The following is a 25,000-nucleotide window of genomic DNA, read 5'->3' as shown; positions in this document are numbered from 1 at the left end:
CAGTTGGATCAAACCAGCTGTCGGGAGCGTTCTTTGTTTGTCTGACGCTCTTTTTGCAAGGCTTGTGAACTCATGTCAGGCCATTCACCATGCCGGTGACTCACCACAGTAAGCAAGTGTGATTCTGCACAGTGAGGCTGATCTCATCAATCCCAATGAGTGCGCTTGCATAGATACACTAAATAAAACACTAATCTCAGCATCACTAACCTGCACAGAATGTATAACCCGTACTTCTGCTCCCACTTTGTCCTCTACTTCACAGATGCCTTCATTTTACATGACATGCAACTGCCTTTACTACTCACTGTACAGTCATGCATTCAATGTAATATCTCAACGTGATCACATACTTTGACGGCTGCCCTTGTTTCAGAATCCAGATTGTGGTAATGCATTTTGGTGAATTTCATTAAGTACAGGTTCAAGATCATCTGGGTAATTTGGTTAAAGTGTGTTCATTGTAAATAAGGAGTCGGTTTTCTATCACCAACATTGTGTCATGAGTCCTCTTTACCTTGGATTTACTTAAACGGGCTGTTTACTCCAACCACATGGAATCCAGGCCGCAATTGTATTCACCAGCAGATACCCGTCTACGACGGGTATGGGGGACGGCATGGATCACAATACTCGGTTACAGTAGTTTCTTTGGATGTTTTGTGCCGCATTCAACGGCTCAGTTCATATTGGTGGTGTCTGGGTGCCCATGGTAGCGTTTGAGACCGGTCGCTTTAGATTGTTGGCCTTAACACATAGTGCCAGATGAGTAACACGAACGATTTGACATATTCATCGTTTCTATATTACCTCCATCAACAGATTAACAACATGGCAGGATAAAAGTCATAAATGCTGAGTTGAACAACCGTCCTGAACTCATGGACTTGGTTAAGTAAACCACGTCGTCTGGGACCCGGCCGTCGGTTTGCCGCCAAACGCTGCTGATTGTGACGTCATCGATTCCCTCTTTGAAAATTCTATCTATATTCGATTTTTTGAATCCGCTATCACGTGCGTCAATACATGGAACACATCATGTGAAGATTTCGGAACTATGAACAGAATATGTTTGGAGAAAAGTGTGTTAGAAGTTCCAGGCTTACGCACATTATATTATGACGTCTTGGGGGTGTGGTTACTGTCTTTTGGGCGTGGTCATCCGAATGCAACCGGTAGGGAGTCTCGACTCCCAAGCATGTGACAATATTATGTTTACCTAACCTCCTTCACATTCTCTGCCTTCTTCTCCCCCGTCCAACACTTCACTCCAACATTCTCATCAAAACCTCTTCATTTTCTCGATTTTATTCTTCATAATCTACCTCCATAATAATTCTCCTTCCTGCTCTCTACCAAGCGTTTGTAATAAATGGTGTCTCATGTGAAGAAGCAAACTTTAATTATATATGTTCCCTTACAAGCATAGATGCTGAGAGTGAGGGGGGCGGCATTGCCCCCTCTTGCCTTTTGCCATGAGGGGCAAGGACGGCATAAGGTGCCTTATAACGCGAACACCCAAAAAGGTCTGACAACATTTCTGAATGAACAGAGAGTGTAAAAGGTTTCTAAAATGCATCGTATCCTTCGACTGCTAATACTTTTGTCCTCACGAGCCTTTTTGGTGCCTTTTAGAGGCAGATCTCGAAATTTCCTCAAAAGGATTCAATCACCGATTACAATTTGTCCTGTGTGTTTAGTCAATTTTCCCAGCGATAACACGTATCCTACAAGTGAATGACGCTACCTGACAAACCTACAGCTGCCGCAGAGTTACGTCGGATAGCGATAGTGCAGTACACCACTACTAATTGATATGATTGATAATTCTCAGTATCGCAATTAATTAAAAGAATCTTACTGCACATGGGCATGCTCACCTTTTGGGAACTTTTGGTTTGCAACAGCGACTGGAGCACTTCCGTTTTGATTGCGAGCATCTTGATCCATGTTTTATTTGTACTAGAAGCACCCGCTCCCTCCGGGAGCCGTCAATGGGGATTAGGTTATTATATTTACGCCTATTTTACTCCAAGGGGTCCCAGGATTACACACCCAAAAAATGGTCGCGATCGGTTCAGCCGTTTTTGCGGTACCTGGGAACAGACAGACGGTGAATTATAGTAAGATGGCGTGTTTTCGTTTTATTTGAGGCCTCCATTTATTCTTCCATTTGCAAGTTGTTATTTATCTCCAGATATTTATTTTCCACCTAAATCAACAAAGGGAAGGATACGGGTTTTTTTTAATATACTTAGTAAAAAAAATAAAAATTCCCCCTCAAATAAATTCTGCCCCCCTTGCCCTTCTACCACTCTGGTGTCCCTGCTTACAAGGGACTTTAATGCAGAAGGCCACTAGGCCCATCACTCCTGTGCTACGGTTGTTTGTCCTTTTTAAATGATGAAAAATCAAGCAAGGGAGCAGCACATACCATTGTTAAAGTCTTTGGCATGACTCGGCTGGGGTTTGAACCCCATCCTCCTAGACTTTGGATGTAATGCGGTGTAATGCTATAAGCATGACACCGCCAAGCCTGTTTGGGATGTTTTCACATAACTGGTATGTTTTTGTTTCTGCAGTCATCACAGAGATTGAAATGGAACTTGGTGTGTTCAGTTTGTGGGCATATTTAGCTGTTCAAAGAAAAAATATCCCAATTTTAGCTTAATTTGTACGTTTCTGTTTTGCATGGATATGGAAGTTGCATGATTTTGTGAGAGGTAGTAAAATGGAGTACTGAGGGGGGGGGTGGGTGATGTGGCACAGAAAATATGGGCCAAGTGGCTCTGCTTGTCTGCTATTCACACAGATTATCCTTGGATGTGCCTTGGTGGTATTAATTTATTTTTAAACATATCACACTGTTATCAACACACTATAGAGTATAGAATATATGCAGATAAAAGACCAAAAGTTTTACCACCTTAAAAAATACAATGTCAGACAAAAATAATTGAAAATTTAAGCCGGGTTCTTCTAATTTATTTTAACAAGGAGTGCCATTACTCTTGTGGTACGAAGATGAAGTGCCAACTCAAACAAAGTAGAGTGCTGTTCAAATTCTGCCCCCCTTGCCCTTATACTGCTCTGGCATCCTTGTTTTTACTTCCTGAATGCTTAAAAGTCCCTGTCATACCATCTTGTTTACCCCAAGTACTCCACCCCATCCCTCTCCCTTCCACAGATATCCAATTGTCTTTATTCCCCATTATTTTGTGCTTCCCTCTCCCACCCCTCTTGTGTCCTACCTTGTTATATGTTTGTGTATTTGCTCTTACACGAGCCTTGACTTGGCAAAGCAAAAAAATATAAATAGTGGTAGGTTATCATTATAACAGCTGTGAGCTAGAAATTAAATATAGACACTATGATCATGAGGGTCTACGCCGGTACAGACACATTTAATCTCATTGCGTTGGACTGATTGCAGTAACCAATGCAATTCCTTTCCGACCACAGGTGCAATTCTTCTCTAACCTCAAAAACACTGCAACGCCATTATGAATCTTAAGAGAACTACAGACAACCTCATGGAGCTCATCATTTAAATACCTGAAATGATTTTTGTGAATTTATTTTTAATTGCCGAAGGAATGTAAAAAAAAAAATAACGATGTCAACTCATAAATGCGCAATGCAATGGATTTTTTGTTTGTTTGTGCCGTATTCAGTGTCTTTGGAATTACACAATATACCGGAATTGTTTAATGGGTTTTCTTTATAAATCTGCTATGTGTACAGGAAAAGGTGTGCTATGTGGGAGGCTTCTTGGCCCTGAACCAGAGATTGTCACGGAGTGTTTTGAGGAAGCGGAAGCTGCCGGAAAGCCTTTGGTCTGTGGCTTGTACAGGTGGGTCAAGAAAAACGGTGGTCAAGTTATGGGGAGTTCTGATTGGCTTAATCCTGCTCCACTATCGTTCTATCTGGGGTAAATTTTTCAGAATTATTTAATTTGGACAAGGCAGTGATTTTACACCAGTGAGGATATGGATCTAACTATTCACGGTATTAATGTTGAACACCAGTATATTAAAATACCCATATTGACGAGATGCTAACAGGAAACTGATAATAAGGGAGAGGGTAGTGTTTCGTTGTGTTTACAATAGTGAGACTTATGGAAGACCTGGGTTGAATTGACAGTGGGGAAGTGGGGCAATGATTGGACACAATGAACAAGGGTAAGAAAGAACAGAAAAAGTAGTCGTAGAAGTGGTAGAAATGTTTTATCCAATTCCGCGTATCATGACAGCATGCCAGATTACACTTGAATAACATCATCAAAGAAATAGAAAGAAAAAAGACTGAAAGGTTCATCATATTAAAAAATAAATCACAATACACCACAATAAAAATTACTAATAAAGTTAAATAATATATTTCTATTGAAGTTAATAACCATAACAAGCCGGTAGGTGAAGAGGGATCCGCTAGGATCGAAGCGCTGGATACGATGCTTTTCATTCTGACCGATCCACCGACGAAGATTCATTGCCAAGATGTATTGGTTCACATACAATTGTTCCTCTGCCTGGAAAGATTTTTCCTATTGCGTATTTTGCCAACTGGCACTCCTCATAGAAAATGACGGTAAATAGACACCCTATTTTTGAAGGACTACCATTTGAAAAATAATCGGTTTGTTGGTTTGTGCTGTGGAGCCTCGCGTTGCAGACACACACACACACACACACACACACACACACACACACACACACACACACACACACACACACACACACACACACACACACACACACACACACACACACACACACACACACACACACCCCGACAATAAGGGATATCTAGCGAATCCAATAATAATAATAATAATAACAACAACAACAAGGAAAAGAAAAAGAGCAACCAGATATTGCAGACCCTCACCGGGACTTGTTTTGTGTAGTTTTGTGTGACGTTTGTGTACTGGTGTGTTAGGAGATAAATAACAGACATAACATGAACTGCCGCTTTATAACTACTGGCAGTGATGACCTCGTACTAAGACGTCCCACTTTGATACAACCCCGCTTTGATTGGACACCTGACCCTGTCCTGATGTTTTTTATTATTATTATTATTATTATTATTATTCAATTTAATTCAGAATGGGATTAAAATAAATTCAATTGAGATCAAATGGAAGACCAAATACAGTCATGGCCAAAAATATTGGCACCCTTGCACTTTTTTCAAATGACTCATAATTTTCTCTACAAAAATATGTTGAAATTGACAAAAGTATTTTGTCTACACAATTCTCTATTTCACTGTTAATATTACAGAACCTTTGTTTTTGATTCAGAACTTAATATATCCTTTTAAATCAGAAAATAGAAATAAATGACATTGATAAAATTATTGTCACCCTCGATTTAATATTTGTTAGCACAACCTTTGGACAATATAACTGCAGTCAAGCACTTCCTATAACCATGAATGAGTTTCCGACACCCCTCCCCTGGTCGTTTGTCCCACTCTTCTTGTACAAACTGCTCCAGTTCTCCCGGATTTGAAAGGTGCCTTCTCCCAACTGCTGTTTTCACATCTCCCCACAGGTGTTCAATGGGATTTAGATCTGGACTCATTGCTGGCCACATCAGAACAATCCAGCGTTTTGTCTTGAGCCATTCCTGGGTGCTTTTTGAAGTGTGATTGGGGTCATTGTCCTGCTGCAAGACCCATGACCTTTGATGGAGACCCAGATTTCTGACACTGGGTTGAACATTGCGCTCCAAAATACCTTGGTAATCTCCTGATTTCATGATGTCATGCACACATTCAAGGCACCCAGTGCCAGAGGCAGTACAGCAACCCCAAAACATCACTGAACCTCCTCCATGTTTGACTGTAGGAAGGTATTCTTTTCTTTGAAGGCTTCATTTTGTTTTCTGCAAACAGAGATGATGTTCTTCACCAAAAAGCTCTAATTTGGTCTCATCTGTCCACAGGACATTCTCCTTGAAGGATTTTGAATTTTTCAGGTGTGTTTTGGCAAACTCCAGTCGGGCTTTCTTATGTGTGTGTGTGTGTCTCTCTCTCTCTCTCTCTCTCTCTCTCTCTCTCTCTCTCTCTCTCTCTCATTCTCTCTCTCTCTCTCTCTGTGTCTCTCTGTGTCTCTCTGTGTCTCTCTCTCTCTGTGTCTCTCTCTCTCTGTGTGTCTCTCTCTCTCTCTCTCTCTCTCTCTCTCTCTCTCTCTCTCTCTCTCTCTCTCTCTCTCTCTCTCTCTCTCTCTCTCTCTGTGTCCTCCTGGGTTTCCTGCCATAGAACCCCTTTCATTGAGTTGGCGACGGATGGTGCGAGTCTAAACTGTCGTACCTTGTGCCTGAATGTCAGCTTGATTTTGTTTGGCAGTTGATTGAGGTGCTTTCTCCACCATTCGAACACTCCTTCTCTGCAATCTCTGATGAAGTTTTCTCTTGTGGCCACATCCAGGGAACCACAGTGCCATGGGCCTTAAACTTCCTGATAACATTGTGTACGGTGGACACAGAAACATCAAGGTCTCTGGAGATGGACTTGTAGCCTTGACATTGTCCATGCTTGGCTGCAAACTTGTGTCTGACGTCCTCAGACAATTCTCCGGTTTTCTTTCTTTTCTCCATGCTCATTGCGGTACACGGTGACACAAAACAGCAGAATGACTCCTTTTCTCTGTTCAAACTGGTTGAATGAGTGATTTTTATATTGTAGGCATCCGCAACTCACCACAGGTGAGTTCAATTCCAAAGTAAAGGAGAATCACATGCCTGAAATATAATTGGTTCTCACAACTTATAAAAGGTGCCAACAATATTGTCCGGGCCATTTTAGGATTTCTGTGTGGAATAAGCTCAGATTTCATAACTTTTTTTCATCTTTTTTTTTTGTTTTGTTGCACTGCAAACCAAAGAAATACATTTGTGGATACCAAAAGATTTTTAAAATTTCAACATTTTTCTGGAAGAAATGGTGCATTATTTGAAAAAGTGCAAGGGTGCCAATATTTTTGGCCAAGACTGTAGGTACAGTCCTGCATTGGAGTCATCAGAAGGAACCCAAACAAGCAAAAAGAAAAGATGAAGTCATCAAAAGGACCCTGGATAGGATATGGGTTTCAGCTGCTACTCCTCTTCCCTCAAACCCATCCAGGCACAACCAAGTGAGACTTATTCCAAAATTTTTTTAGCCGCGTCTCACGTAGCGAACGTGGCTCTAAGAGATCTCCGCGTTGTTCTTCTTCTTGTTGTTGTTGTTGTTGTTCTTGTTCTTGTTGTTCTTGTTGTTGTTGTTATTGTTGTTCTTCTTGTTCTTGTTCTTCTTCTTCTGGTGAAGACAAAACCTTTAGGACTCAGCTCTTTTATATACAGAATCCGGATCTCCTTAAATACTAAACACCTGTACACATCCTCACATTGACGGTGCCTTTTGAGAGCATCTATCATGAACTTTTAATTATATTTGGACATTTGCTTTAAAGTTTCGAAAAGTTCACGTTACTATTTAAAGATGATTCCATTTAATGTATTGTAATTTCGTAAATACACGATTTTCTCGTCATGAACAGGAGCCTCCATGACGGGTCTCGCTATTGGCTCCATCAAGGCACGTGTTGAAATATCGGAAGTTGTTGTTGTTATTTATATATTTATCGATTTTTTATTTTTATTTTTTTAATTAGCCGCGTTGCGAACACTGGCTCTAAGAGAGCTCCGCGTTGTTGTTGTTGTTGTTGTTCTTCTTCTTCTTCTGGTGAAGACAAAACCTTTATGACGTGGCTCTTGGACACATTTGTCCTTGTTTTATAAAGAATCCTCATCAAAAAAAATAAATAAATTCTGCCTGCTAGACCATGTGTCTGATCAAGTTGAAATTTAAAACATGCATCCCCCATCACTAATAGATCATAACTATGAAGCTTCACTTCGATTGATAAAGCGGTTCCATGAGAAAACATTATTTAATATTTTCTTCAATCCAATATGGCTGCCAAATCATGTTACCTATCAATTTTCCCTAACAAACTTGTACAGTGTACACCCTTGGCTTGGGGAACATGTGTGTGAAGTTTCCCCTCGATCTGTCCAGCCGTTCTAGAGAAGATTTTTTTTTATAGGTTTTAGGGTAAATTCAATATGACTGCCAAATAATGTGACCTGTGATGTCATATGTGTGAACCTTTTGTTCACCATGGAGAGGTGGTCATTCATGTAAACTTTTACCTCGATCTGTTCAACCACCAGAGAAGATTTTTGAAGGTAAAAAAAAACCCAAAACAATATAGCTGCCAAGTCACGTGACTGATGACATCATGAATTGCTTCTTTTTTGTGGACCATTTTATCCATAGATGACCCTCAAATATTTTCATACTGATCAGACGTAGCATTCTCCATATGCAATTATGACGTCATAATGAAGGCACCTATGACATCATAAAAAAAATCTCACTTATTCCCCATGAGGAGTACCTGCCATGTGTGAAGTTTCAATTTTGTCCTTGGTGTGGTTTCAGAGGTACAGAGGTCCAAGGTTTTTCGGTTTTCCCAAAGTGGCTGCCACACCACGTGACCTTTGACATAATTATCATTGAAACACTCTTCATGACCATGAGTAGTCACTTCTCTGGTGAAAATTTCGTCTCAATCTGACAAGTGGTTGTGGAGAAAAAACACTAAAGTTCTGTGCGGACAAACAAACAGACAAACGGACAAAAATGCAATACCCTCTCCTTCAGCGAGGGTAATAACTCGAGTTCATAGAACACCTTACCCGACACAGTGTTGCGATAAATCTAACAATAATAATATAACGATAGGAAAAATATGAGACAACAAGAACATGGGAGGGGGTCTACGAGCGGCAAATTTATTGGTCGAGTTGATGTAAAATGCTGTAATATTTTGTTCAAGTACTACTAAACGGAAGGGTTTCAAAAGTGGTAAAACGATGTAGATGTTGTAAAAAAAAAAAAAATTAAATCCTGAAGTTTATTGCTGTCGATGCCAATATCTTATACACCACCTTATTTAACACATTATATTAGTTTTTCATCTCATCTCCCAACTCTGAGCCATTGTTGATCTCTCCCCCAACCCCAACTCCTTCTTCACCCTCCTCCCACTAATAAAAGCGAACGGGCATTCCCACATCGATCAACACATTTTCTCATGACCTCATCGAATCAGTGGAATGTTTCACACTTTCAACTCCACTATCATGCTGTCAGTCGTCACAGCAAGTGTAATCGAAACAGAAACAGCAACTGCATGGCTCTGACACTTCAGAGGCCATCACAGTCGCCTCTCCAATTCACAATCCCGCGAGATATGCGGAAACCCCCGTGGAATCGCAACTCTCAAGTGACCGTGCATGAGCAGCCTAATTATGCCAACAAACGACCCAAAACCAATTATCTTCTTCCTGATGTACATAGACACATCATTAAAAGTAAATAATGACTGATGTCTTCTTTCACAATCTCGTGAGATTCTCGGAACTCCTTAGACAATGACCTTCATCATGACGTGGGTGTTGTGGTCGCTGGTGGAGTCGTTTAAGAGAAAATAGTCGGAAATATTATCAAGGACCGTCCATGTAAACTCTATGGTAAAATCCCTGCTTGGATGAATGCCGCATATTTATTTGGGTTGGTGTATAGACAGTCTGCTACCTCAATCTCTGAGGCCTGTATGTACTGTGATCTTCACAAGGCCTGTGACACCTATCGGCTCCAACCTTTCGATATTTGATGATCCTTTGAACAGTCGTTTTGGTCGTTTTACGTTGAAGGGAAAACTTATAGGGAGGGCACGGCGATTGTGAATATGTCATCTCCAAAGATGTCTTTGGCTTCCAATAGCACCCACATGGCGGCCATATAATTTTTTAGGTTGAAATTGAGGGTGGCCTCAGATCAGCTCTCCAACCAACGAGTAGAACGGAATGTTACTCACACACAGATGGACGAACAAATGTATTATATTGTAGATGATAAAATACATATATTGAATGCTTAATACAGATGTTTGTAAGTGCTTAAAATCAGGGGCAAGCAAACAGTAGCTGGACAGGGGTTTCCAGAGATACAGGCAGGCATAATGACATGGTATGATGCCACTCATTGTACAACAGTATCCAAGTGTAGTTGACAGGTATCTCCAGAGGGGTCCTTCAGAAGTCAAGACCAATGGAATTCCCAACCAAAAAATAAAAAACACCAGCATTGATTAACTCGCATATTCGCCAACCACAAACTGCACCTCCATGGCATTACTTTGCACCGATCCTTGGTGACTCACAAAACCAAGGAGGCCCTGCAGGCAGATATAGAAAAGATCCCCAATGGAAGCTGCCAAAGGAAAATGCCAATGGCGCAGCCGTTGGATGGAGTTCAGCCGTCCGGTGGCGCGTAGCCGTCGGATGGAGTTCAGCCGTTGGGTGGCGCGCAGCCGTCGGGTGGAGTTCAGCCGCCGGGTGGAGTTCAGCCGCCGGGTGGAGTTCAGCCGCCGGGTGGAGTTCAGCCGCCGGGTGGAGTTCAGCCGCCGGGTGGAGTTCAGCCGCCGGGTGGAGTTCAGCCGCCGGGTGGAGTGCAGCCGCCGGGTGGAGTTCAGCCGCCGGGTGGAGTTCAGCCGCCGGGTGGAGTTCAGCCGCCGGGTGGAGTTCAGCCGCCGGGTGGCGCGCAGCCGCCGGGTGGCGCGCAGCCGCCGGGTGGCGCGCAGCCGCCGGGTGGCGCGCAGCCGCCGGGTGGCGCGCAGCCGCCGGGTGGAGTTCAGCCGCCGGGTGGAGTTCAGCCGCCGGGTGGAGTTCAGCCGCCGGGTGGCGCGCAGCCGCCGGGTGGAGTTCAGCCGCCGGGTGGCGCGCAGCCGTCGGGTGGAGTTCAGCCGTCGGGTGGAGTTCAGCCGCCGGGTGGAGTTCAGCCGCCGGGTGGAGTTCAGCCGCCGGGTGGAGTTCAGCCGCCGGGTGGAGTTCAGCCGCCGGGTGGAGTTCAGCCGCCGGGTGGAGTTCAGCCACCGGGTGGAGTTCAGCCGTCGGGTGGAGTTCAGCCGCCGGGTGGAGTTCAGCCGCCGGGTGGAGTTCAGCCGCCGGGTGGAGTTCAGCCGTCGGGTGGTGCGCAGCCGTCGGGTGGAGTTCAGCCGTCGGGTGGTGCGCAGCCGTCGGGTGGAGTTCAGCCGTCGTGTGGTGCGCAGCCGTTGGGTGGCGCACAGCCGTCAGGTGGTACGCAACTGTCGGGTGGTGCGCATCCATTGAAAGGCGCTGCTGTGGAGCCAAGCACGGTGTGACCGAAAGAGTTAATATGGGTAATAAAAATCACAGAGAATAGAGAGGAGTGAAAATGCTGAAACCAGCAAGTAAGGGATAAAGATCACCCATACTCCCATACTCTACATAACATCCATGATTATTGCTGCTCAAGTGAAACAGTTTAATTAAATACAAAACTATATTCTTTCACCTTTTTTCTTAGTAGTGAAAAAGCTGTAAAAACATACAAATTAAAAATAATGTCAATATTTTCTACCAGAACAAGGCTCATGGAAGAGCGATGTTGCGGTGTGTATGAACTGACAGTAGGGCTGTGGGGTAACTCTTGGAAACATTAAGTAATGGAGTAAACAAATAGGAAAAGAGTTGCTTCATATGTAAACTGTGGCTGCTGGTTGCATCATCTCCTGAATGCACTGCTATGTCATTGATGCAGTGCCCCCTGTATGTAACCAGTAAGCTGGTACTCATTTTGCTAACCTCAGAAGGATGACAGGCTGAGTCAACCCACCTGGTGCTGTTTAACGGCACGACAGAGGCTCAAACCCAAGACCTTAAGATCTTAAGCCAACACCAGGTTTAGGAAAAGAGTGTGAGGAGGATAGGAAACACCACAACCGACAAGTAAGCATTGTGTTAGGAAGGGTTAATGGGGGTAATAAAGATCGTGGGCCAGAATTTGGGATGACACGAGGTGGCGGTGCACCACCTGCTTGAAGTACTGGAGGGGAGAGAAGGACAGCACAGCCTCTAGAAGGCATTTCCACAAACAAGTGAAGCGAGGAATAAAATAGTTGTGGTGTGCAGTCAGCCTGGATTTTGGAAGTTTAACCAGGAGGGGGTTACTGTAGGAACTCAGGCATCTTGGAGTTTCTTGGGAGGGTCAGACAGCTGAACGAGCAGAAGGAACTAAGCTCGCTATAGGGGAGACAGTAGAAAACAGAGAAATCACCGACCTGCTTGCGACGTGAGAGCAGCACGTCTTGTGTTTCAGCATCATCACTGAGATTCCACAGAATCCAGGAGACAGGTATGTGATGCTAGGATGCCAGCCCTTGTGGGACATTGGTAATCCATTGAGTTGCAGACAAATGGGCACCACACCCTCCCCCCCTTCTCGTCCTGGGGATTTTTTTTTTTTACAAGTATTTCTTGGGTGTTGGCTTTCACTCAAACCTTCTGAAACACACACCCGCTTAGTCCATGAATCGTGATCCTTCACCGAAACGGACGTGGATACTTCGAGTCCAGGGAGGACTCCATTCCATCTTCTGGAGGCCAAATTATGGAGATAACATCCAACGACACGCACACACTCCTCACCATGATCTTGATTGTAAAATAACTCTCAGCGTCAGAACATACATGAAATACAGTATATGGTTATGATCTGTGGGGAGGGTATGAGGGTGGAGGTGTAGTTATTAATCGATAAAAGATCCTCACTGTGAGGAAACGGTTGCTTATGAAATGTTTTACAACACATCAACAGATAAACTTGTCAGACTTAAATAAATATTCGCTTTTACGTCTTCCTCATTTTTGTCTAGTTTTCTAATGTTTGTTCTTGAAACAATTCTTTCATCACTTTTTACTGCAACACCTTAAGTTTGTCGAACCTTAAAATGCGGCTTCAACCCACTATAAAAATGCTTTGAACCTGCCAAGATTAGTGTAACATATAATCTTTACCTTTATCCCTAGTGAGCATACCTGAAGAAGTGAAATCATTTCATCATACATTAATCTCGTGTAAATAATATAGCCAAGACTCAGTCCGAGGATTAATACATACAGCCTCAAAAAAAAAGGAAGCGCAGGACTCTTCAACTTCTTGTTGAGTGAGGTCAAGGTGAAAAACTTAATTTGGATATTCTGCATAGTTTTAATAGGTTAATAGGTTATGGATGAGTTGTTTTTGGGGAACAGAATTGGGATGACAATTTACAGGGAGCATTGTGCATGCGCTCGGCCAACGTCCGCAGTGAGATTACCATCGTTAGCCCGAGGGTGGGGTGAGGAGCACAGGGAAGGTAAAGGTGCAGGGAGAACGTAAGGCGCACCCACGATGAACAGCAGGTGCATCGGCGCCTTGCAGCTGCTGTTTATGACCACGCTTCCCTGAGGCCATTTGCTTTCTTTCTCCGCTGTCAACCACTCGCTCATGCGCTCCCTCGGAGCTGCACATCCTCGCTCACACAAACCTTGCTGAGCCAGTCCGACCACCGGCCTGACGGTCCTTTTTCGGCAGGTCAGGCAGTTGGAAGGTGGAAGTGATTGTTTCGGGGATTAGTCAGACCTGGTACTCTGATTATGTTTTTGTTCTGAGTCATTAACCTATTCCATCACAAATGTTTCTCACCTACCAATATTTTTACTTGATTAATGTTTTATTTTAAAATTACCACTTGCCCAAATCCCACGAAAGACAGCGCCAGCACTGAGAAGGTTTTTCATTTCTTACCTCTTCATTTTGTTGTTCACTATTACAGCTCATGTTCCCATGATAAATGAGAATGGCAGATTATTTGTAGATTCAGAGTAGCATTTATGATTTTCGTAGAGCAGCAGACAACTTAATCGCTGAGATTTTATCGTGGTCTGTTTGACGTTCGCATCTGAGCATACGGCTCAAGATGCTGGATCCCAGGTTCAAATTCTATTTAAGATGTTTATTTTTCCAGTCACTGAATATCCTCATAATTCACATCAATATATATATATATATATATATATATATATATATATATATATATATATATATTTTACACAAATGTCTAAATGACCACTCTGCACAACACACACACACACACACACACACACACACACACACACACACACACACACACACACACTTTATAACCACCGACTCACTGACTCATTGATATAAATGTTTAGTGCCTTATCGGTGGGGTGGAAAGATAAATTTTGGCAAACTGATGCAACTCAAAGGCAATAAATATCCCAGGAATAAATCACAAAACAGTCGGAAAATTCCTGTAAATGAAAATATCCGGAAATAAAAGTCTTCCATTGCAGCCTGTTCACTGCGGGTCATGTGACCCAAGACAATGGACAAAGAAATGGAATGCTTTGCAAAATATTGCCATGGCAACAATTGATATACTGTCAGACCCCGGCATTCACGGGGGATACGTTCCTGGAAAATGCCGCGAATGTCGAATCCGCTAATGTCGGGGCATTGTTACAATGGGAAAAAGGGGGATAGGTTCCCAGCGGTTCGTGATTCATGAAAAATACCACGAATGACGAATCCGTGAATGGCGACAATGTGAATGGTGCTCATTAATTCAATGGAATAAGGGAGGATAAGTTCCCAGTGAGTCCCGATTCATGGGGGGAATGTTAAAAGTTTAAAAATGATGACAGTTTCATTCAAAAAAAATTACAAAGAAACATATAAAAAGACGACGACCGCCGGTACCGTTTCAAATGTTTATTTGCATGAAAACACGCAACTTTTCATATAATGAATTAAAATCCAGTGAACTCAACAAATAGGTGAGGTTGCTGATGAGTCATGCACTGAGGGAGAGGTGAGATAGGGTGCTGAAGTTCTTGAGGTGAGGGGACCAGGGCAAAAAAAAAGTGTTTCATCGAGAGCTGCCTGGCAGATTTTTCCAGGTGTCCATGTAGCTCCTTGTACGGGAGCATGACATCATCCAACCCCCTCTTGAACTTGATGTAACGCTCCATGACCGGCTCAGGTCTTGCAGCCTGTCGGTAATTGCCTGCATGTTCTGCAGCATCTCACCAAGGAACTTGGCTGTGAGGTTGGACCTTGACACCTCTTTATACGGGTTGGTTTCTCTGTGTGCAACTTTAACATGGGGATTGAAAATTCGTTTCTCAGCTTCTACTGGACGAAATTGGCTGCAAGTTTCAGAAGTAAATCCTTTGTATGTCGAGGGTAATATGTTCCAAATTTCAGCAACGTCCATTTCGGCATTCTTCAGTTTTTAACGAAAAACCTCAAAATTCACGTTGGCGTCTGTCAGTCTGTCCGTCCATCTATTCGGCCGAAATGTGTTGGCACTCATATCTCAAAGGCTTCACATTTTCTTGTATATCTATGGAGAAGGAGAGAACATAGACTTGCTTTCGTAAGGTAAATAGCTATATCGGCTTAGTTATAAGACTCGTTATTTCTTTAAATTATCAGATTTCACAACAGATTTTGACACTTATTTAGTCCGGACGATATCCGATCCTCAAAACCGAAATAACATTTCGACGATATACTTTAATTAGCCCGTGAGAGTAGATCATGGAAAATTGTATCATATAATGCATGAAATCGCTCCAACCTCCTAATTTGAAAACTATAGTACTTCCAAAAGTGAGGTATACAGCAGTTTGTAGCGATGATGAACAGGCATTTGATCATATGAGTGAGGAAAGTGAAAAAAAGAACTTTATCGTGAAGAAATCGTTGAGGCCTGTTCCAAGTCAAGGCATGGTTGAGCAGGCCAAAAAAACATGGTGGCTTCGGACCCCAGTGAGAAATGCTACCTTGGAAATGCTTTGAGACGCTAGAGAGCTTGGTGGACAAAGATTGCCTGATGAAGGATATTTTTAAATAAGGTCGTTAATTATCTTCAAAAGGAGTGTTTTAATTAACCCAAACACCCAATTTTCACTCTTGCACTTCCTTGGAGTTTTCTTTGTATGCATGCAAAGTTTCAGGCTGCTAGGTTTCATGGTTTTGGAGTTATGGAGGACACACTGACACACACACACACACACACACACACACACACACACACACACACACACACACACACACGAGCATTCATCACAAACCATTCAATTTTCATCCCATTGACTCGAACTTTGAACAGGATTTTCAGATCAGCTCATTGAATTCAACCACCAATTATTTTTGAGGTCAACATCGGCCAAAAGGTCAACATAGACCAACTTTCTGAAATCCTCAATTTTCATCCGACTGACTTGAAACTTGAAGAGGATTTTCACATTTAGTCATTGACATCAACTACCGATTTTTATAGAAGCGAACAAAGGTCAAGAGGTCAAGATACGCCAGAATTTATAAAATTGTCAATTTTCATCCGATTGACATGAAATTTGAACAGCATTTTCAGATCAGCAAACTAAATTCAACCACCAATTATTTTTGAGGTCAGCATAAGCAAAAGAGCAACACAGGTCAAATTTCTGAAATCCTCAATTTTCATCCGAATGACTTTAAATTTGAACAGGATTTTGGTCTGGTCTGGCATCATGCGTCACGTGGTCTGGCAGTCTTGTTGGATCAAAGAAATAAACCCAAAAGAGTTGGCTCACACCAAGTCCTCAAGACTGCATGGGGTATGTATTCCATGAATACCCTCGAGTTCTTTGAGAAACGAGCAATAACACAGAGCTGCAAGATACAGTCAGGGTTACGTAAGATATGCAGGAAGACATGTATCATTCGACATTACTGACTAAGATCTCTTGGCACTTTTGCTCCAAGATTACGTATCCTCTCAGTACCATACCATTGTTATTCAACATTATTTAAAAAAAACAAACATTATGGAAACAAGTGAATAAAAATATTTATGTTAAATAAATAGAGCAATGTAGGGATGACAACCAAAGTCTAAAAAAAGGTTTTAAACAAGATCAGGATGATGTTGGTTTGGAGAGTTATCTATCCAATCAATTTTATCTTTCTAATCTGAAGTATGAATTCTCAAAACCTCTCTCCTTCCTCCAAATCTTGATGGCATCCAGTTAAATCTGTTTCTGTTGTATGTCCCCCTCCACCCCCTCCCTTACCTCAAATGGCCGCACTGCTGTGTTGTGTTTCACCGCACGTGAAAAGGCTGAATGCCTAAACTCCGTATTTGCATTTAAATATTGCGTCCCAAACCCATTGCTTTCTGTACCCACCTTACCCAGTCACACACAGCTGTGTCCTGGACTCTGTGTCCTTTTCTCCTGACAAGGTGGAGAGCTTGCTGTCAAACCTCGACTCAGACTCTGCAACAGGTCCAGAGGGCATCAGTCCACGTGTCCTAAAAACCTGCTCTTCTGCTCTTGCTCACCCTCTCTCTGTTCTATTTACCCTCTCATTTGCTCAAGATCATCTGCCATCTGCTTGAAAATTAGCAAACATCACTGCCCTGCATAAAAAGGTGCAAAAACAGATCCCTACAACTACAGACCAATCAGCCTTCTCCCAATCATCAGCAAGGTGATGGGATCCATCATCGCTTCAGACATTAAATCATTCCTCTTCTCCAATGGCCTGATTTCTGATAATCAATTTGGTTTCAGACCAGGTCACTCTACCCTGGATATGCTGCTTCTGCTCTCCCATCAATGGATGGAGGTCCTCAATGCCGGACATTAAATCAGAGCCATCTCACGAGACATATCACGTGCTTTTGATGCAGTCTGGCACCCTGCACTACTCACCAAACTCTCTTCCCATGGTATCCAAGGCCATCTCCACTCATGGCTCGCAGACTTCCTCTCCTGTCGCAGTCAACGTGTGGCCCTAAATGGAGTTCTTTCATCCCCTCTTCCTGTCCAGGCTAGAGTTCCTCAAGGTAGCGTTCTGGGCCCTGTTCTTTTTCTGGTTTTCATCAATGATCTCTCCGACTCTCTGGAAAATCCTCTTTATCTCTTTGCTGATGACTCCACCCTCTAACGTACCATCTGTCATCCCCCAGCCATCAAGCAGCAGCTTCTTCGCTCACTGCAGATCTGGGTAAAATCACAAACTGGTCCAACACATGGAGCATGTCTTTCAATTCTGACAAATCTCACACTCTCACTATGTCTCTCTGAAAGGACAGTCTGGAAAATCACTCCCCATCTACTTTCTCAACAATCCTCTTGAAGAAGTCCTTTCTTTCAAGATTCTGGGTCTCACTATCTGCCATGATCTTTACTGGGAAAGCCACATTTCAAACCTCGCCTCTGGGACTCAGTCGCCGACTGGGAATCCTCTGTCGTGCAAAGTCCTTCCTCAGCCCACCTGAGCTCCTGACCATGCACAAAACTTTCATCCCAGCCTGATGGAGTACTGTTCTCCCCTCTGAGCTGTGCTCCCACCTCTCACCTTTCTTGGCTTCACGCTGTGGAAACCAAGGCATTTAGGATCATTGGTATCTCCCACGATGAGGCTGAGTCTTTGGGCCTCTCACTCTCTCACTGTAGGCAGGTCGGTGGTCGTTCTGTCTTCTTCCATCTCCTTTCTGGTCTCACACCCCCTGCTCTGTCTGCTATATCCACTATATTTCCCCCCCCCCCCCCCATATTTCCGCAGGGTCAAGGTCCACCAGCAATCTCCTTCTGGTAAAACTACCAAAATTATGAATCACTGCTCACCTTCATTCTTTCATTCCTCTTTTTTCCCACCTTTGGAATAAACTCTCACACTCTTCAATCCCACTCTTCCCTCCAGGTCTTCAAAACAGCTGTTCAGCACCATCTCTTCTCTTCCCCCATCCAAAACCTCGATCTTTTCTACCCCCGCTAATCCACCCCAAACCCACCTCCTTCAAATTCCCTGCTTTCCTCCCTGAAAGTTCCCTGTCGTGTAAGGATGTGAAAGTTCCTCCAAAACGGAGGCACATGGGTTTATCCTCTAACCCACAACGAACAAACAAACACAAGTAAATTCAACGAATGAGTGTTTAATGAACATAAGTCAAAGATTTATAATGAAATCAAATCAAACGTGAGAAAGCCGCTCTCTGCGGTCATGTACATGAGATCATTTGTGAGGCGGTATTCAACGCCAGGGTTCAAGGCACTGTCACACCTTGACGTTTTAGCCAGCGTATGAAAAATTTGGCTAAAACGCTGGCACACGTCGAATACGTTGTGGGTAAGTTTTGTATACGTTAAGAGCACGCTGAAGCACGCTGGCATACGTCGTAGTACGCCGAGCTCGTCGACAAATTTTAAGCATGCTTAAAATTTTTCGACGTATGCCAGCGTATATGACTCACACGTTCCGCATACGCTGGCCATAAGTTGTAGGCACGTTATGCGATCGTTGACACACGTCGACACACGTTACTTGTAAGTTACTCATAAGTCGAAACGCGTCAAGGTAATGTTTAGCGTACCCGAAACTTATTTCTAACCAATGAGTAACGTGCTTTGAACCTATGTGTAACGTATCTCCAACGCATATTGACGTATGTAGACGTATTTGACAACTTCCGGACGACCATAGAACTTACTGAACGTGTTTCTAACTTACAGCTACCGTATAATGTCGTATTGGCAGCGTTTAGGGGAATTGGTATATTAAAATGGGCTTCACAGGAGGAACCCGTCAGTGTTCCAGACTCCATGATTTTTTCAAAAAAAATTTCATCGGCATGACGGTGATGTTGACACTTCGATTTCTAGTGCGGTTATGATTTAAATCGTTGAGCGGCAGCCTATGAATAGGCTATGCCACGTGATCGTCAGCAATACGCTGCCGCGCTATGCATAAGTTAGACTATCGTTGGGCATAGGTTGTGAACGCTGACAACACGCTAAGCATTCGTTGGTATAAGTTATCTAAAAGTTATCGAAACGTTCTGTGTACGTTACTAATACGTTATGCATATGTCCAAAACTGGAAGAAAATGTCAATAGTTCAGCGTACGCCAGCGTTTTACAAACATTTTGATACGTTGCCATACGCTGGCTAAAACGTCAAGGTGTGACAGGGCCCTCACCAACCGCCATGCGGCTTCTTCTCATGAACGAATATGCCGAATGTTCCTCTCTTACACGAGGTCCGCTCACAACGATCGCCCACCTTTCTCCATGAACATACAACGGGATAACGTGTTCGCTGAGAGGTGCACTGCTTTTCCTCTCTTTCTCATAATCATACACTTCGCAACTCAGCCGAACAGTAATGGCTAGCATCTTTCCCAGCACGCTGGAAATTCACCAGCACGAACATGAGAATCATGCAGCCATTTGTCATGCCGAGAGGAGATCAAAAACGAGATCCTCCGTCTCAGCCACGTTCCTCTCAAAACTGTCCTCCCCGATCTCCCTGCTCTTCGATCATGCCCCCTCCCCCCTCTTTCACGTCAGACTCACCAATCATAAGCCTTGGGGGCGTGACTTGCTGAGACGAAGCCAGGAAAGTCAGGGCTTCTCGCCTGCTTGGACGTGCGGCATTGTTATTATTGTTGTTGTTATAAGAACGAAATTTTATTGCTGGCATATAAATGCAAAAATGTAGGAAAAGGTCACAGGGGGCAATTACATACTGGGGGAAATTGGCCTGAATCCCCACTAATTAACACAGCACCACCCCCCATGTGGTGGGTGACACGTAACACTTAAGCTCACAGTTTCCCTACTTAATTTACATTGAGATGTCTCCTACACGTCCACGGACCAAACAACTCCATACAATCCTAATTTTGCAATGAAATTCCTCCATCTACCACCACAACTGTAACAATATTGTCCAGGCCATTTTAGGATTTGTGAGTGGAATAAACTATAAGATTTAGAAATTTTTTCATCTTTTTTTTTGTTTTGCTCCACTGCAAACCAAAGAAATACATATGTGGATGCAGAAATATTTCTTTTAATTTCAACAATTTTCTGGAAAAAATGGTGCATTATTTGAAAAAAGTGCAAGGGTGCCAATATTTTTGGCCAAGACTGTATATACCATGTCTGTATGTGCTGTCTATGTACCTCTACCTCGTATTGTAGCAACTGCCGACTGTGCATCCCGATCGGGACATGAACTGTACCCCTATCGACTGTAATCATGTAGGGCGCTTGGTAAGTGGCTTAAGCACTCAAGCAAGCACTCCAATGAAATGGTTGATAAGGCGTGGCTGGCTTGGCAAGTGACAGCAAGCTGATTGGTAATGGCACATTCCTGCAAAACAAAAAAACAACTAAACATCGCCGATTTCTTAACATTTTCAGATTTCACTCCAGATTTTGAGTTATTTAGTCCACGTGATCTGATCCTCCAAATTCAAATTATATTTCGATGATATACTTTACCAGTCCATGAGAGTCGATCATGGAAAATCGCATCGGAGAATGCATGAAATTGCTCCAAACTCTGAATTTGAAACTGTAGCACTTACAAAAGCGATGTACGCAGCGATTCATAGGTATGTAGATGGGACATTAGATGATATGAGTGAGGAAAGTGGAAAAAATACATTTTGAGTGTTTTATCGTAAATAAACCGTTGCGGTCTGCTCCAACTCAAGGCATGGTTGAGCAGGCTGAACAAAATGGTGATTTAAGACCACAGCTGGGGAGCGCGAGGTGACCGAGGTGATGACCGTGAGGTGATGAGCCCACAACAAGGGCGAAATCTAGATAAACATCTCTGCTTTCGTCGATTCGTGACCACAGGCTTTAAATCTCAGTCTGCAAAGAATTGAGTGCCATGCAGATGCCTCCTAGTTTGGAGGTGATGTGTTGGTATAATTTTTGTCCATGACGTTAGCATCATGTCATAGGGTCAGTGTGCTTCTTTTGTTGATATACACTGCATATATGTATGTATGTATGTATATGTATATATATATATATATATATATATATATATATATATATATATATATATATACTGTATATATTTGTATATCCACACACCAGACTGGATTATTTGGAGATGAAGCAATAAGGTATCATCTTGCTGCCTGTAGATCCTGATACTGGCTGTGACTGTGCCTGTCCCGCATTCACAGGAGGTTTGACCCTTCCTTGAGGTTGTTACACTCTCGTATCCGAGCTCAGCCAGGCCTTGGCCGCTTACTGCATCTCACCAGCTCTAGCCATGGTCTTTCACCGCCTTGCTCCTCTGCAGCATATGCACACGGTGAGTCTGTGTATGTTAGATAGCACAAAAACAATACACCTTCTATATCCTATTTATTTAACTTTTTTTTTCTTCCTTCACACCAAATTTCACCCTTTTTACTTCCTCTGCTTTCTTCACAACACCATCCTTTCTCTATTCTCTATTGTGATGGACTGGTTTCCTCGTCACTTGCATTGATGGCCAGTTTCCGTGACAAGTTTGCTGTTTACAAAAGAGAGATTTTGAAAAGCCTATAAAAGATTGTCCAAAAAGAAAGAGAGAAAAAAAGAACAGCTGCACAATGAGATTCCACAAATGGAAACAGCTTTGGCTGCCGGCATGTTGGCCTGACATCAGACGTATGCAGTGAGTGGAGGACGCTCAGGGGCACGACGGTGAGAGAATGGCGGTGGTTTGGAGGGGGAGTGGTGGGGTGGGGAGTTGGACGACAATAGAGACAACCGACTGAACTATGTGGTCCCTGTGTTTGAAGTTTGAAAGCTCTGTCTTGGTCTTGCTGAACCTTTCGCTTGGGGTATGGCCCTGACAGAGCAAATCCCCCATTTTCCCCCTCCAAAACCAGGACCCATCAGGGCAACGATAAAAAAAAAATGGCCACCAACAAAGTTCATTTTATGACTTCCATTACCAATTCAAGGTTATGTTGAAGTCACTGTACTGTGAAGTGCAGTATTTTGTGTTCTGTGAACTTTTCACTCTGATAAAAAATGGTTTCCCCTCTATCCAGTTCGACAAAAAAAAAATTGTGCAGCTGTCATCTATTTTGGTGTGTACAGATTAGAACATCACAAATTAATTGTATCAAATTAGTAAAGACATACCTAAAGACCATTTGTCTCATTATACTTGTTACAGCGCTCCTTTCCCACGGCAGCTTGTACTGCATTTATACGGTGAACCCCAATCAAGGCTTTTGGCCTAGTACCAGTACACATGGCCGAGTAGCACACAAGTACTACAAGATGATTACCTTGGGCCTTTCAGTGAAAGTATACCTCCCCTGGCCGATAGATAAAGTTAATTGTTGATCAGGCAAGCATAATATACGAGTGTATTTGAGTCTGACTTGCGACTCACTTTCTGGAATAAGCGCTCGGCCTTTTCATTAGGTATCCCAGGCAGGTTCTTGACTAGCATGCCAACATTTAGCCAGTCGTCTATCTTTTCCATTCCGGTGAGTCCTGAATCGGACAACACATGCCGACTCGCAGCAGGTGTTTTGGGACTCGCCGATAAGCCAAATGGTTGTGTGTGTTATCTCTCGTGATAGGTAATTCGACAGGATGCTTTGGTTATCACCCACTGGTTAAGTATGATGATGTCCTCTTTGTGCTGCATTGCCTTGGAGTGACAGCACGAACGTGCACCTAACCGGCTCGTTTTTGGTGGGAAATGTGGAGAAGTAAAAGTGATTGAAGGAGGTGTTCCACGCCCTTGGGTGCTTCGTGAAGTATCTCCTATTTCTTGGGGTAAAACTTGTGGAATAGACCACAGACAACCTATCGTCACGCAAACCAGTGTCTGAGACATTGTTCCAAAGCAAACTCTACCTAATAATACAGTATTCACATACTATAGAGACAAAATAAGTGCAAAAGAGTTTTTTGTTTGTTTTTGTTTTTTGAGCAGAATAGACAGCGATATAGGACCAGGGGCCACAGGCTGAGAGTGAAGAAGAGGAGAGTTGACCCAGCAGTAAAGGCAGGGATCTTTCATTCAGAGAGTAGTCAATGTATGGAATGGTCTCCCTATTAAGGTAGTGGCAGCGGACACATTAGATTGGTTTAAATTGGAATTAGATACAGGTAGTAGAGAGAGGGGTACAGGGATCTGATGTTGGTGCAGCACCGGCATGATGGGCCGAATGGCCTCTTCGTGTGCCAAAGTTACTTGTATAATCCTCGTAATTTTGGCCACAGTTTTATCCTTGATAGATTCTTCAACATGACAGACAGATCAGCTTCATGCTAAATCACACATTTCAAACAAGCTTTTGCAATAACGATTATAAAAGTTTCGCAAGCACGATTGTGAAGGTTTAAGCCACCAAGCAGTTCCAGGCAACTGCAGTACCAGTCACAGGAATGAGTTGAAAACTGGTGGTTGCACTCAGGGTGTGCAGAGGAAGTTTTGAGCAGGATTGAAAAACAGAAAACATAGTTCTGGGGGTTTGAGGTGCGAGAAGATCCCCAATTCTCTCGAAAAATGTGTATCGTATAGCGCCACCAAGTCATAATAAAATGTGGGGGCATGAACCCGTCTGTGAGGACAGGCTCTTTGCGAGTATAGAAAAAGAGAGTATAAACAAGGTAGTGATTATTTTGTTTTTAATCAAAGAATAGTTATCAAGTGAGCTTGCCATAGGGTTGTGGATGGGTTTTAAATATAATTAGATAAGTACTGAGAGTACGGACAGAAAAATATATATATAGTTAACTAAGGATGCGTGGGCAGGTAGGATATATGCGTAGTGTGGTTCAGGTGTTTGTCTTTCCCCCCAATTTTTCATTATTATCTCCCTCCATGTTCCACTTTCCATATCTTGTCCTTATTTTTCAGTATTTCAGTGCCTGGAGGTTCTTGTTCACCAATTCCCCCAACCCTCTCCCCTCCACTACACTCCCCAACCCAAACTTTCCACAATAAAACAAACAGCCAAATGTTTAATGCTTCTCCATCTGTATATTGTTTGCTATTGTCTTCCCCCATTGTCAGCTGTCCTATGTTTTAATGTGTTTTGCTGTTCGGATCAGTGGTGACATGGGTTCGATGTAAGAGCACTGGAAGTGAGGAGGGCAAGGAGGGTAAATTTATTATTATTTTTTTCACTCCCCCCTCCCCAATTAATTTTTTTTTTTTTTAGAAAAAGTTTATGACAACGATGTGA

At 43.0% G+C, this 25,000-nt stretch overlaps 1 protein-coding gene across 2 annotated transcripts in view; it reads left to right on the top strand.

Moving 5' to 3' along the window:
* LOC147029082 (uncharacterized) overlaps positions 1–25,000 on the top strand; it is a 136,785-nt gene that overhangs the window by 80,615 nt on the left and 31,170 nt on the right. For both annotated transcript variants that reach the window (XM_085880025.1, XM_085880024.1), the window contains exons 5-6: positions 3,745–3,853; positions 21,980–22,110. In XM_085880025.1, the coding sequence (XP_085736151.1) occupies positions 3,745–3,853; positions 21,980–22,110 (240 nt within the window). The remainder of the gene's footprint in view (positions 1–3,744; positions 3,854–21,979; positions 22,111–25,000) is intronic.

The sequence above is a fragment of the Eptatretus burgeri genome, chromosome 4 (genome assembly GCF_056783735.1).
Source record: "Eptatretus burgeri isolate ZD-2024b chromosome 4, Ebu_testis_v1, whole genome shotgun sequence".
NCBI lineage: Eukaryota > Metazoa > Chordata > Myxini > Myxiniformes > Myxinidae > Eptatretus > Eptatretus burgeri.
The sequence above is the reverse complement of the archived record's forward strand: the minus strand, read 5'-3'. Positions and strand labels throughout refer to the sequence as shown.